Here is a 14,110-nt window from a genome sequence, read left to right on the forward strand (position 1 = left end):
TAAACAGGTAAATATCAATGTATCCAAGGCATATGGATGTCTAAAAATAGCATTATTAAAACAAATTGGATGCAGAATTTGCATTTTATCAGTACCATCGGCAACAACGCAACTAAACACCTCATGTTACATAACTGTAAAACCTTTTGGAACTGGAATTCTTAACGTTGTTAATTATTTTCTTCTTGATTTATATTTATATATATATATATATATATATATATAGGCTTGGGTCTGGAGGACCCAGGTTCAAGCCCCCAGGATGGCAACCAAGATAAACCACTTTGGGCCCCTGAGCAAGGCCCTTCACCCTAATTGCTCCCAGGGCTGCCAGAATAATGGCAGCCCACTGCTCCTAGTGTAACAAGTTATGCGTTAAAAGCAGAGGACAAATTTCGGTGTATTTCCATGTATACTGACAAATAAAGAGATTATTATTATGAATTTCGGGCCTACAACATTAAGGACAAAGTAAGAACAAATGTAACAGGACATTTAGATATTTAGATATAAATGAGGCAAAAAAAAAAATGTGATTTTTGATATGTTAATTGGTCACTGTAAGAATGTTTTGTTACAAAAGCAGTATCCACTAAATTATAACCGTTTGATTAAAAAGCACTGCCCTGTTGGCTCCCTCTGCCTGTCCACGACAATCTTTCGTCTGCTCTCTCTGGATGTAGTTTGCCCTGCTGATCCACCCTCTGCCTGTCCACAACAATACTTCTGTCTGCTCCTGTGGACTTTGTTTTCCCCGCTGACGGTCTGTCTGGTTCTGATACTGCTTCTGCTTCGATCACGGTTCCATCAGCACTGTTTTCTCTTGGTTCCTCAAGTCTTCTAAGGACTGTTACCTGCTTCCAGTTGATAATCCTTCCAGTGGATAATTCAGTCAAATACTTTTCTAAAATGCTACCTGTCGTTTTATAGCACTTGGGTTGTTAAAATCCACCTGTGACAACCTGCTTACTTGCCTGTGTTTCTGTCTCCCTCTTTCTCATCAATCACATATCACACACATATACCGTAGTCTTGTTGTAAAATATATGAATGGCTATCTACTCATATTTGTACTTAGATGTTGGGTTTGACTGGTAATCCAACATCTGACCTCATCATTACTGCTAACTGCCTATTTTCTCTCACCACAGGAGACAACTGCACAAACTCAGAGATTTTAGCAACTCTTACTAAGAGTGGCTAACGTGCCACGAGCAAATCGAATCAGTTATGGCATAATTTTCACCATGAGATGATGTACAGGCACCGTCAAAGTCGCAAATGTTCTTTTTCAGAGGCTTTATGCCTTCAATTTCAATTGAACCTTTGTTCTTAACATTTTGCTGTGCTAGTGAAACATTTACTTCTAGCCCTCTGCTATCAACATTTTTGGTGGCATGCCATCACAGACAGTGCCAGAAAGTTAATATCATAAAAAATATTTAATCTTTCATCAAGCAGTTGTAAGTCATTGCTTCTTAGATGTCTCCATGAGATAGTTCTGCAAAATATACCACAAGTATTGAAAAATGATTTTGAGTGGGGACACTACGAATGATGAGAAGCCTACGTCCGCTGTTTTAAGAAGCACAGAGAACTGTCAGCATCTAGCCCTGGTGACTATCCTGCTTTGAGTGGCTTCATCTCTGTTTGCACCTGGACTTCATCTGAGCGGCCACGTAATGCCCTGGGTGGCTCAGTGTGGCTGCTAGTTGTTTGCTATCTTTATTGATTATAAAGTCCAGACTTTCATTGTTCTGGAAGTGTTTAGTGCTCAGTTCCTGACTTGTTTAGTTTTCCTTTCACTCGGACTCACACTAATCGTTTCTTCTTGGTCCTTCCCCAGCTATCAGCCACCGAGGACAGTCACCTGGCCCCCCAGGGGAAGTCACCCTGCTTCCAAAAGGGCTGCCTTTGAGCAACTTCATCCAGACCCAGACAAACTTTTTGATACAATAAACTCTTTAGTAGTTCACAATCACATCATGATGCACTGCGCTCCTGAGTCCTCCCTGTTGATTGTGATTCCTAACAGGAAGGGCTTGAGCCCACCTTAAAAAGGCTTTTCTGATTTGCAGCTGTCTACATTTGTTACATTTATAAAAAAATAGTCTTTATTGACTGGAAGTTTATTGCATGCAGTTGTATTCTCACGCCTGCAATGTATATCAATTTCTCAAAGAATAAGATCTCACTGCACCTTCTCATTGCCGTTCAATTATTAGAAATGAACGTATTAAATTCTGCCACTCTTAACTGATTTTCCTCGCACAGTTGGGCTTATATCTGGTAGAAGTGTCATTTTAAATCAAGGGAAGTCATCACTGATCAAAAGGTATATCAGTTTAGAAAGGAAAACCTCGTGATCTTCATCCCGTGTCAAACAACCGTATTTGCAGATTGCTGTTGTAAAATGCTTTGAAGTGACGTTTCTGAACTGTAACCCAGACATCACTCTTTCTTTTTAGTAATCCCTATTAGGATCTTTGTACCATAATAAATGAATTTATAGATGCTTTTAAACTTTTTTGGTTTACTTAAGTAATCAAACACATTTTTAAATTTTTCACTCAAAGACAAAAATGATGCTCATGAAAAACATTTTAGATTTGTTCTTACACTCAACTGCTCAGTTTATGGGACATGTATTTTGTTGTTTAGGCTTATGTGTTTTTCCTTTTTGATGGTCACAGAGTTAGATATAGATGAATTGTGTAAAAATGTTTTGGACTGGAGGAGGCTTTACTTCAGCTGACTCGTACCTAAATATACTCGTTCAACACAATCAAAGAATTGCTTCCTTCAGGCCTTACAGTGCTTACGCTTTTAAAAGTTTTCCTTTTTGAATGTACTTTTTCCTTAACATGCAGCAAATCTCCTTGTCCCTATAATCCTGCTCAGTGGCAGTACAATCTTCTTGGGCTTTTGAACACACGCTGACACAGCTGGAAGCTAAATGTTCTATATGAGCACATGATAATAGCCATTTCATAGCTATGAAGTACAACAAGTCCCAGGATTTTCTTTTTTTAATTATTTATTGAATATATATATATCCATCCATCCATTATCTGTACCCGCTTTATCCTTTGCAGGGTCACAGGATATATATATATATATATATATATATATATATATATATACAGGACTGTCTCAGAAAATTAGAATATTGTGATAAAGTTCTTTATTTTCTGTAATGCAATTAAAAAAACAAAAATGTCATACATTCTGGATTCATTACAAATCAACTGAAATATTGCAAGCCTTTTGATATTTTAATATTGCGGATTATGGCTTAGAGCTTAAGAAAACTTAAATATCCTATCTCAAAATATTAGAATATCATGAAAAAGTATACTAGTAGGGTATTCAACTAATCACTTGAATCCTCTTATTACGGTAACTCGAAACACCTGCAAGGGTTTCCTGAGCCTTGAAAAACACTCAGCTTGGTTCAGTAAACTAAATCACAAGTATGGGGAAGACTGCTGATCTGACTGCTGTCCAGAGGACCATCATTGACACTCTCCATCAGGAGGGTAAGACACAAAAAGACATTTCTCAAAGAGCAAGCTGTTCACAGAGTGCAGTTTCAAAGCACATCCACAAAAAGTCTGTTGGAAGGGGGAAATGTGGCAGGAAACGCTGCGCAACCAAGAGAGATGACCGCAGCCTTAAGAGCATTGTGAAGAAGAGTCGCTTCCAGAATTTGGGGGAGCTTCAAAGACAGTGGACTGAAGCTGGAGTCCAGGTATCAAAACCACTGTTCACAGACGTGTCCGGGAAATGGGCTACAATAGCCGTATTCCCATGGTCAAGCCACTTCTGAACTCAAGACAACGGAAGAAGCGTCTGACTTGGGCTATGGAAAATAAGCACTGGACAGTTGCAGAGTGGTCCAAAGTCCTCTTTTCAGACGAAAGCAAGTTTTGTATTTCATTTGGAAGTCAAGGCGCCAGTGTCTGGAGAAAGGTTGGAGAGGAGCAAAATCCAAGTTGCTTGAAATCCAGTGTGAAGTTCCCACAGTCAGCGATGGTTTGGGGAGCCATGTCAGCTGCTGGTGTTGGTCCACTGTGTTTGATCAAGTCCAGAGTAAATGCAGCTGTGTACCAAGAAATTTTAGAGCACTACATGCTTCCGACTGCTGAAAAGCTCTATGGAGATGATTTTAATTTTCCAGCATGATCTGGCACCTGCCCACAGTGCCAAAACCACCAGTAAATGGTGTACTGACCATGGCTTTACTGTCCTCGATTGGCCTGCCAATTCCCCTGACCTGAACCCCATAGAGAATTTGTGGGGTATTGTGAAGAAGAAGCTGAAAGACACCAGACCCAACAATGCAAATGAGCTAAAGGCCGCTATTGAAGCATCCTGCGCATCCATAACACCTCAGCAATGCCACAGGCTGATTGCCTCCGTGCCACGCCGCATTGATGCAGTAATCTGTGCAAAAGAATTCCCAACCAAGTACTGTGGACATTTTCAAATGTTTGATTTTGTTTTGATGTTATAAATCTTTTTTTTTTTTACTTGGTCTGAGGAAATATTCTTATATTTTGAGATAGGATATTTGAGTTTTCTTAAGCTGTAAGCCATAATCAGCAATATTAAAATAATAAAAGGCTTGCAATATTTCAGTTGATTTGTAATGAATCCAGAATGTATGACATTTTTGTTTTTTTAATTGCATTACAGAAAATAAAGAACTTTATTACAATATTCTAATTTTCTGAGGTGTGTGTGTGTGTGTGTGTGTGTGTGTGTGTGTGTGGTGCAGACCAAATGTTTGGACACACTTCTCCATTTGTTTGAATGAGAAGGAGGTGTCCAAACTTTTGGTTTGTACTGTATATATAAATGATCACCTGTAACTATTTCCTGAAGCCATCTGCACAAGCAGAGCCCGATTCTGAATGTACCGTAAGTCTTTGAAATCCTTTCAGTGTTGGTTAGGTCTGCAAACTGCTTCCACGGTAGCAAATGCAACCTTTTCTCTTTTTTTTTCTTCCATTTTATTGTAGGCAGATAATTTCAAATCAGAAAACAAGAGAAATGGCTGATTCTATGGTAAAATCTCCCCAATTATTCTCTGTATCCACTTTTTTCCATTGAGGGTCGAGTCTATCTCAGCCATCATAGTTGGGGAGAGACAGGTTAATCCTGCACAGGTTGCACAGAGACACAGACAAACACACTCACTCGCTCCTCCAACTTTGAACCACTAATTGATTTATACATAGATGCACCTGGACTGTAATCTGGAGTACCCATGAGAAAATTTATACAAGCACACAGGTAGACTATCTGAAGAGCCAGGAAGAATTTAAACTGCTGAACCACTCTACGTTTAAACTCTCAGTTAAAATCAATTAAACTTCCGAATTTTGAATGAGAAGGAAACTGATTGAAACAGGGTATTTCTAGGCAGTGTAGATAATTTAGTTTAAAATTTTGGTCGAGCCTCTACTCCTCCCTTCTCATTTTAGAGCCTCCGAGCAGCCGATAAATTGGGAGTGTCAACACAGCCTCTCTGCGTGCATCTCCAGCAGGTAGTTATTCTCAACATAGGGCCCATATGGCTGCTAATTATATTTTGGCAGTGGAAGATTTTTGTGAGTCCAAATCAGAAGCAAGGATGGGTACCCCGCTACTGACCTTTCTGTAGATCTGAGTGGCATCAGCTGTGCATAGCTGCAGCGATGCCCTCTCTAACATCCCCACTGTGATATGAAGCACATTTTCACAGATCATGGAGCACAACTGTTGATCTGAGATTGCAGCAACTCGGGAATGACAGATGCCAAGATCATGTCTGATACAACATTACCTTTCTGCTTTAAAATCTGTGCCCATCTCCTTGTAGTTATTGTTTTTACAACAGTGTTGCTTAAATTTTAGTAAACAGTATATTTCCAGATTAAATCCAGAAATATGTGCTGGGTCCTTCCTTGATCTTTGGTAGCTGTATGTTAATGTTGTGGGACCGTTCTGGAGCTCAACCACCTGAAGGTGGAGAGAGAAACCACTGCCATGTTGACCATATGGCCACCTTACAGGGGAAGCATCGTAATGAGAGTGCACAAACTGACAGATATTCTTTTGATTCCTCACCACACACATGCACTCAGATGGAAATGCATGCACACACACACGGACACAGAAACCCATAGAAACACATGGACACACACAGACATCAAGATTAAATTAACAAACCATGATCGCATTTTTTTTCTGCACAATCCATCTCTTTGGACACACAAATCCACAACGGGCCCTAAAAAACTGTCAAAACCTTTCATGCAAAAACACAGGCTAAAATGAAAGACCTTTAGTGACACCCAGTGGTGACTTTCATCAACTCACCAGCCGTTAAAACAAGCTGTTACAGCTCTGTTTTGTTTTTTTCTCCAAAAGACAAACAAATGACTGTGTTATCAAAAAGTATGATTAATGTTGAAGACTAAACAGGCTTTTTACATTAAGTGTGAAACAAAAACAGGCTTCAGTTAGTTTATGATACATAAACAGTGAACTGGTTACCATGTTCCATATGGGTTGTATATTAAACTCTAATCCAACACTACAACTGGCCATCTTAGAGGAATTTCTGGAAAATGCATTTCAATCTGGAGACACTGGAGACAGAGAGGAGAGCGCTCTGAATAAACTGCTCTCTAACACGGACAACCCATCCCATCCACTCCCCAACACACTGGAGAACCACCTGAGCTCTTTCTACAAAGACTGCTACAGATGCGCTGTCATGAACGACAATTCAGGAAATCATATAGTGTTAAAATATATAGTGTTAAATAACAATCACTGTTTATTTTTTCAGCCTTTTTTATTTCTAATTTGCAATTGCACAGAATGTACAATGGCCCTCTTTATCTTTGTTTTATTATTCATCTATACATACATATATATATATATATATATATATATATATATATATATATATATATATATATATATATATATATATATATACTGTATATATATATATATATATATATAAAAATATAAAAACATATATATATATATATATATATATATATATATATATATATATATATATATATATATATATATATATATATATATATGTGTGTTTTTATTATTAAGGGGGGGAATCCAAACCTACATGGCCCTGTGTGAAAAAGTGATTGCCTCACCCTGTTAAGACATAAATTGTCTATGGTTTATCACATCTTTGGAAAGCTGAGTTCATTTTCTCTAGCCACACCCAGGCCTGATTACTGCCTCAATCAAGAAATCCCTGAAATAGGACCTGCTTGACAAAGTGAAGTAGACCAAAAGACCATGCTGCGATCCAAAGAAATTCAAGAACTAATGAGAAACAAAGTAATTCAGATCTATCAGTCTGGAAAAGGTTACAAAGCCAATTCTAAACCTTTGGGACTCCAGCGAACCACAGTGAGAGCCATTATCCACAAATGGAGAAAACATGGAACAGTGGTGAACCTTCCCAGGAGGCCGGCCGACCAAAATTACCCCAAGAGCGCTGCGACGACTCATCCAAGAGATCACAAAAGACCCCAGAACAACATCCAAAGACCTGCAGGCATCACTTGCCTCAAAGTCATTGTTCATGACTCCACCATAAGAAAGAGACTGGGCAAAAATGGCCTGCGTGGCAGAGTTCCAAGACGAAAACCACTGCTGAGCAAAAGGAACATAAAAGAAAAAGAAAAGGAACATCATACCAAGAGTAAAATATGGTGATGGTAGTGTGATGGTCTGGGGCTGTTTTGCTGCATCAGAACCCGGAAGACTTGCTGTGGTAAATGCAGTGTCGGCGCCATGGGGGGGGGGGGGATTTGTTTGGCGGTAAACAAATTTCCCGAAAGCTAACTATTACGAAGGAGAGATTGCGAACGAAAAAGAGATTGCGAAAGGGATTTATGGTTCCGCGTTACACTAACGCAGAACCTACAGCGTAGGTTACGTAACCTACTGCGTCGCTGTTACGGGACGACGCGCGCCAGAAACTGAAAGAAACTCCTAAAAGAGTAAAGAGACAAGTAAAATATGGGTGATTACTTGTAATCTTCCTAAGTTTGTACTTTCTAAACAGAAAACAAGCTTGATATTGTGATATTTAAATGTTCTTCTATTTTCTTCTGCTCGCGTTGAAAGCTGGTTAAAGCACTGTAAGAAACAGTCATGGATGAGGCTGATCCAGTTAGTTGAAATCAGAAGTTATCTCTATGATACCTCCTCATTTCACTACAAAAACCTCTATAAAGTGACAGAAATAAACGCTATCCTATTATTATATAGGTCCCGGAACATCGGGAGGGAGAGAAAAGGTCCTGTAAGTGGGGGAAAAAACAACAATTAATAACGGCGTGTGGTGACGCAATCAACAGCGAACAGCGTGAGTGAGCGGCGTGCGGTGTTAAATGCAGCAAACATGTCAGCATGTCAGATCATTACTGGGATGTGGGGAAAAAGCAGAGGACACGAGAAATGATCCAGAGTTGCATTTGGGAAACCATTGGTGATGGAGACGGGACGCACAGCGCAGGAGATAAGGAGCGCAGAGAAAAGGGCCGGCCCTTCTTCTCTTTTTTTCTGATTAAATGCATCCGAAATAGACAAACAGGCGATCTATGAGTAACTTCAATGAGAAACAAAACACCGAGAGAATATGGATAAAAGGAGGTGCCGGATCCGATCAAATAGGTACTGGATCTTGTTCCGGCAGGATCCGGCACAAATTAAGCCCTAATAAGATTCTTATTATTATATCTTATCAGAACCTTCCAGCTCCCTGGCTGGCGATCTCCCTCCAGCAGCTGACACTTTATTGAGGTTCTTGTATTGAAATTACTGTTTCCTACAGCGCTTTCAACCGGCTTTCAACGCCAGCAACAGGAAGAAAATAGAAACCGGGCGTCCGACCAAAGTCCAGCTCAAAATGCTGCGCCGCTCGCAGCCAGTATGGACAGTGCAATAAAAAATAAAGCAATGGAATTGTTTTTGACGCTGACGCTCGCTCGTGTCGCATGCAGTGAGGACAAGGTGTTGTGATTTGATTTCTCCACATGTTTAAGACAGATTATTAGGAAAGCAGTGAGAATGCACTTTTTTTCTTTAAAATGCTGTCCTACACGACTGATTTGGTGCCCGCCCTAATAAGCCTCGTGCCCCCTCTGAATATTTGCTCTGGCGCCGACCCTGGGTAAATGGAACCATGAATTCTGCTGTCTACCAAAAAATCCTGAAGGAGAATGTCCGGCCATCTGTTCGTAACCTCAAGCTGAAGCGCCCTTGGGTTCTGCAGCAGGACAATGATCCAAAACACACCAGCAAGTCCACCTCTGAATGGCTTAAGAAAAACAAAATGAAGACTTTGGAGTGGCCTAGTCAAAGTCCCGACCTGAATCCGATTGAGATGCTTTGGCATGACCTTAAAAAGGCGGTTCCTGCTCGAAAAACCTCCAATGTGGTTGAATTACAACAATTCTCCAAAGATGATTGGGCCAAAATTCTTCCACAGCGCTGTAAAAGACTCACTGCCAGTTATCGTAAAAGCTTGATTGCAACCAGTTATTAGGTTTAGGGGCAATCACTTTTTCACACAGGGCCATGTAGGTTTGGATTTTTCTTTCCCCTTAATAATAAAAACCTTCATTTAAAACTGCATTTCATGTTTACTTGTTTTATCTTTGTCTAATATTTAAATTTGTTTGATGATCTAAAACATTTAAGTGTGACAAACATGCAAAAAAATAAGAAATCAGGAAGGGGGTAAACACTTTTTCACACAACTGTATATTCTCAATCCCAATTGTATGCTTTTTTTTTAGATTTTAGATTTATTTATTTGCACAGTTAAATATTACACAAATAAAATTACCAACTTTACAAATTAAAGTGCAGGAAGAGGCGAAAACTCAAAAGAGCTTATCAGGTGCCTCCACCTATAGTTAACATAAAATTTAATATCATACAAACAAAATATACAAATGAGCAGTTAGAAATCTATAAATGACAGAAATTAAAGGAAAATTACAAAGAATTTACACAAAAGAAAAATGATCGGATATATGAAAAACGATAGAGTACAATTTAATAATTAAGAAACAAACAAAAAATAAACGACTAAATAACAAACCAAATGAACAAAAACAAAAAATAATTTCAAGGAGATTACACAAAACGATAAAATTTTTCAGCACATCCATTACTTATGCCGGAGCAGTTCTATTTACAAAACAAAAATTAATTAATTAATTTTAATTAATTGTTGTTTATGCTGCACAAGTCAAAGAGCATTAAAAATTGATATGGCCTCAGTTCCTTAAAAACACGCCCAAGTGGTGTGCAGTGGTGGATCAGCAGCCTGACTCCATCATTTTGTTGGTTAAATGACCCTTGTACCATCATATTGTCCCTCATAAAAGCTGGATAGATAACTGGAGGTTTCTTGTCACTGAAGAACTTTGACTTTTCTCCCATATAGACACACACGTACACACACACACACACGTGCACACACCCTTATGACCTCACATATGTTGGGTGATTACAGTAAATTGCGATCACAGTTAGCTTTCAATGCCCATCCCCACACAGGCACTTCCTTGTCTGGTTATCGTGAATAAATTATGATTAACAGAACACACAGAGAGAGAGACACCTGAGAGGACTGGACTTGACCGTCAATAAGGAAATTGCTTTCATAAGTTAGTGATAACACTGGAAAACAGCTGAACACAGGGCAAACTCCCAGACGGACGCACAGAGACAAACAGCACTGGTTTATTATAACTGTAAAAAGAGTTGGCTTTCCTCATCATTTCCTTCTGGACTGGACTAGTTCAGCCCCGGGACTTACACATTTGCTGGTAATCACAAAATGGAAGAACAGTTGGAGTTGAACTGAGGGTTGAACCACTTTGACAAAGGCAAAAAAAGATCTCAACATCAAGGTAAATTTCTCTGAATTCTTTTTTTTTTTTTAACATTTTAGCATTTAATTAAATTACTAAAACAGTGTACGTATTTTTTTTCCTTTTTTGTGTCAGTATACTTTAAAAATATGTAATTCTTTCTTCTGTATTCTAGGCCTCCATCTGAACATATTTTGCGCCACATCAGGTCCCTGTTGAAGGCGCTGCGAAAACAAGCACGATGGAAGATATAAGATATAGAGGAAAGAAGAGAGAGGGAAGACACAGGTAAACACTGACATACAGAATATGCTGGCTCTTTCTGCTCATCTTGTTTTAGTTGCTGTTTTATATAAAGTGGAAACTTCTGTTTCAGAAATGAGACTGAGAATAATTTGTGGCCTGAGATGATTCAATCTGGTAAATAATATTTGCATAAATGGCAGCCTAGTCAGCCCAGCGAGCCCACTTTCATTTTTTTTTTTTAAGTTTTATACATTAAAGTATAGTACAGTACTCACAATACGGCAAAATTATGACCAACACTTTCTTTTTGGGTCAAATATTTTAAAAGGCCAAAGCTGTTTTTGTTTACAGTACGATATAATTTGTTTCTCTACCTGCGTTGGCATTCATAAGGGAGAGGGACAGGGTGAGACATTTCAACACTGAATATAAAAAAAAAATATTGCTGCCCTTCTTTGTTTTTCCCAAAACAAAGTTCATTGCACTAATTTCAGCTCTTCAGTTTGTCTGTTTTGGGTAATAAAAATCACAGCAACTGACTGAAAGTAAAAGGAACATAGACAAAATACATTTTTTTCATTTTTGGGGTAGTATAAGTTATTTAAAGCAGCACAATGTGACTTTCAGCTTTTGTTGAGTTTGGCGGCTCCTTTGGACAAAAGCGGTAGTGCTTTACCAGTATTGTGGAAGGGTTCCTACTATGCACCTCAAAGTTACATAGTGCCAGTGAAGGCGATACAGACCCCTCAGACCATGACAGAGGTGTCATTAAACCTGTTGTAAGTTGATGTACCATCACAATGACTCTGGAAATACTATATTAAGGTGGAAAAGTTACATTGTGCTGCTTTAACTAACAGAGATTCAGAGATGAAATATAACTATGGCATTTAGTTTTACATTTGTGTCTTGTTGGCTGTACCATGAGGGAGACAGAAATACATTCAATTCCCTAAGCAACTTTAAAATGACAACTATTCCACTTCCTGTCCATAGGCATGCAATCAAACTTTATTAACCTATCCATAACTATTAAAAATGAATATAGTAACTGAATAAAATTAAACACAGTTTCCTTGTATTACCATATTTCAATTAAACATGATTTACAGTTTGAGAAAACACTTAATTTCCCCTGTGCACTGCTATGCGTCTCTTTATTGCTGTGGTTGATATTATCCCTACTGCTAATGCCTGCTGTTAGGGGTGCCATTTCAAATGTTAAATACTTGCTACAGTCTTAATCACATTCTCTAGCTTGGTGTTAAAGATTCAGGTTTCTTGGTCTTAATGAAAAAAAAAACTCTTCATCTGCAGAAAACTGCAGATTTTAGCTTTTGGCAGATTAATCATACATTATGTGATAAGAAAATGTTCTAATTGTGAATCTTTTCCACAGCTGCTTTGAAAGATTAATACTTTCAACATGCCAAGCAAAATGGAAAAATCTTTACTCTGCAAAAAAAAAACTTTTTTCATCAATTTTCGGCCTTAATGGTGCAAATTTTACCACATAGAAAACTGACCTTTAGTCCTTTTAGTCCTTTCCTTCAGTGTCTTCTCTGTCCTGTCCTGATTTCAGAAGCTGCTTTGTAAAAAGCTACCAAGGTTGTTAAAAGCTGATCAGAATACTGTCATTGTATGAAGGCCGTCTGATTAAAATAGCTTTTTTTTAAACAGGAACACGTGTTTAAATGAGATTATTAAATTATTTTTTATTGCCAGTAACAACTGTTTACCCTCAATGCTGTCGGGGGCATAACCTCCTCACAGAGCTGGGGTTACATCCAGTAACTACCACTAGCTGCTGGGGTTCAAGTCTGAAAGCTACTACAACATTAATGGACAACATGACACTGTATCCTGGTAGGAAATTGATCAAAATACTTCTTTATTGAAAATGCTGCCTTATGAAAAGGTTTCATAACATAAACACCAGCATTCAATTTTACTGCGTTGAGTATAGAAAGATGGTTTCAATTTTAGGCAGCACCTTGGCTTAGTGGTTAGCACTGTTTCCTCACAGAATGAAGGTTCCTGGTTTGACTCTGTGTGGAGTTTGCATGTTCTCCCCGTGCTTGCCCTCTGGGTACTCTGGATTCATCCCACGGTCCTAAAACATGCATGCTGGGTTAATTGATGATTCTAAATTGCCTGTAAGTGTGAGTATGGCTGGTTGTTTGTATGTATATGTATAGACTGGCGACCTGTCCAGGGTGAACTCCCTGCTTCTTGCCTGTGATGAGCTGGGATAGACTCCAGCAGACCCCCGTGACCCTGCAAAGGATAAAGCGAGTATAGAAAATGGATGGATGGGTTTCAATTTTACTCAACATTTTACGGAGAACACCTGTGTTGGTGCTCTTTTAATGTCAGCTAGCTTTTCAAGCTTCAGAATGTAATGTGCAATTATTTCTATACATCCTCAAAGAAACGTGTGACTCACTCTGATGCCGCCTCAGCTTACATAAACATGCCCTGTCTCTGTGACTGTGATCATCCTGAACCTGGACTTGTAGTTAGAAAAGTTGCAGTGACAACGATCACCTGCTGTTATCTGTTCAGTAGAGCGATGGCCCACCCTGATTAATAGGACGTAAGCAACGTCATCAGCCAGCAATTAGGATGACGAAGAAGCTAAGGGCTAAATGATTTGTACCAATGAGTCACTACCTTGAACTGTGGTGAAATATATATATATATATATGCCATATTTAAAGCGTGTTGCTTTTTTGGATTAATGCCTGTAGTCTAAAGATGATGATCATGACCAATCACATCTATTAAAAGAAGGTGGCAGTCTGAAGTAAACTGCCACATTGCAAATCCAAACACAAGAACAGCAGGCCATTATGTTTACTCAAACACAGACCCACAAAATACTGTGCCAGAATCAAATACACCAAACCAAGCTTTGCTAATATTAAAGGCAGAAATTA

At 38.8% G+C, this 14,110-nt stretch overlaps 1 protein-coding gene across 1 annotated transcript in view; it reads left to right on the forward strand.

The window, feature by feature from the left end:
- The first annotated feature begins 10,715 nt into the window (after positions 1–10,715).
- Positions 10,716–14,110, forward strand: part of chs1 (chitin synthase 1) — a 28,387-nt gene continuing 24,992 nt past the window's right edge. The window contains exons 1-2 of the mRNA XM_061744535.1: positions 10,716–10,964; positions 11,101–11,213. Coding sequence (XP_061600519.1) covers positions 11,167–11,213 — 47 coding nt within the window. The 5' untranslated portion in view covers positions 10,716–10,964; positions 11,101–11,166. The remainder of the gene's footprint in view (positions 10,965–11,100; positions 11,214–14,110) is intronic.

Source organism: Cololabis saira, chromosome 2 (genome assembly GCF_033807715.1).
Source record: "Cololabis saira isolate AMF1-May2022 chromosome 2, fColSai1.1, whole genome shotgun sequence".
Lineage (NCBI taxonomy): Eukaryota > Metazoa > Chordata > Actinopteri > Beloniformes > Belonidae > Cololabis > Cololabis saira.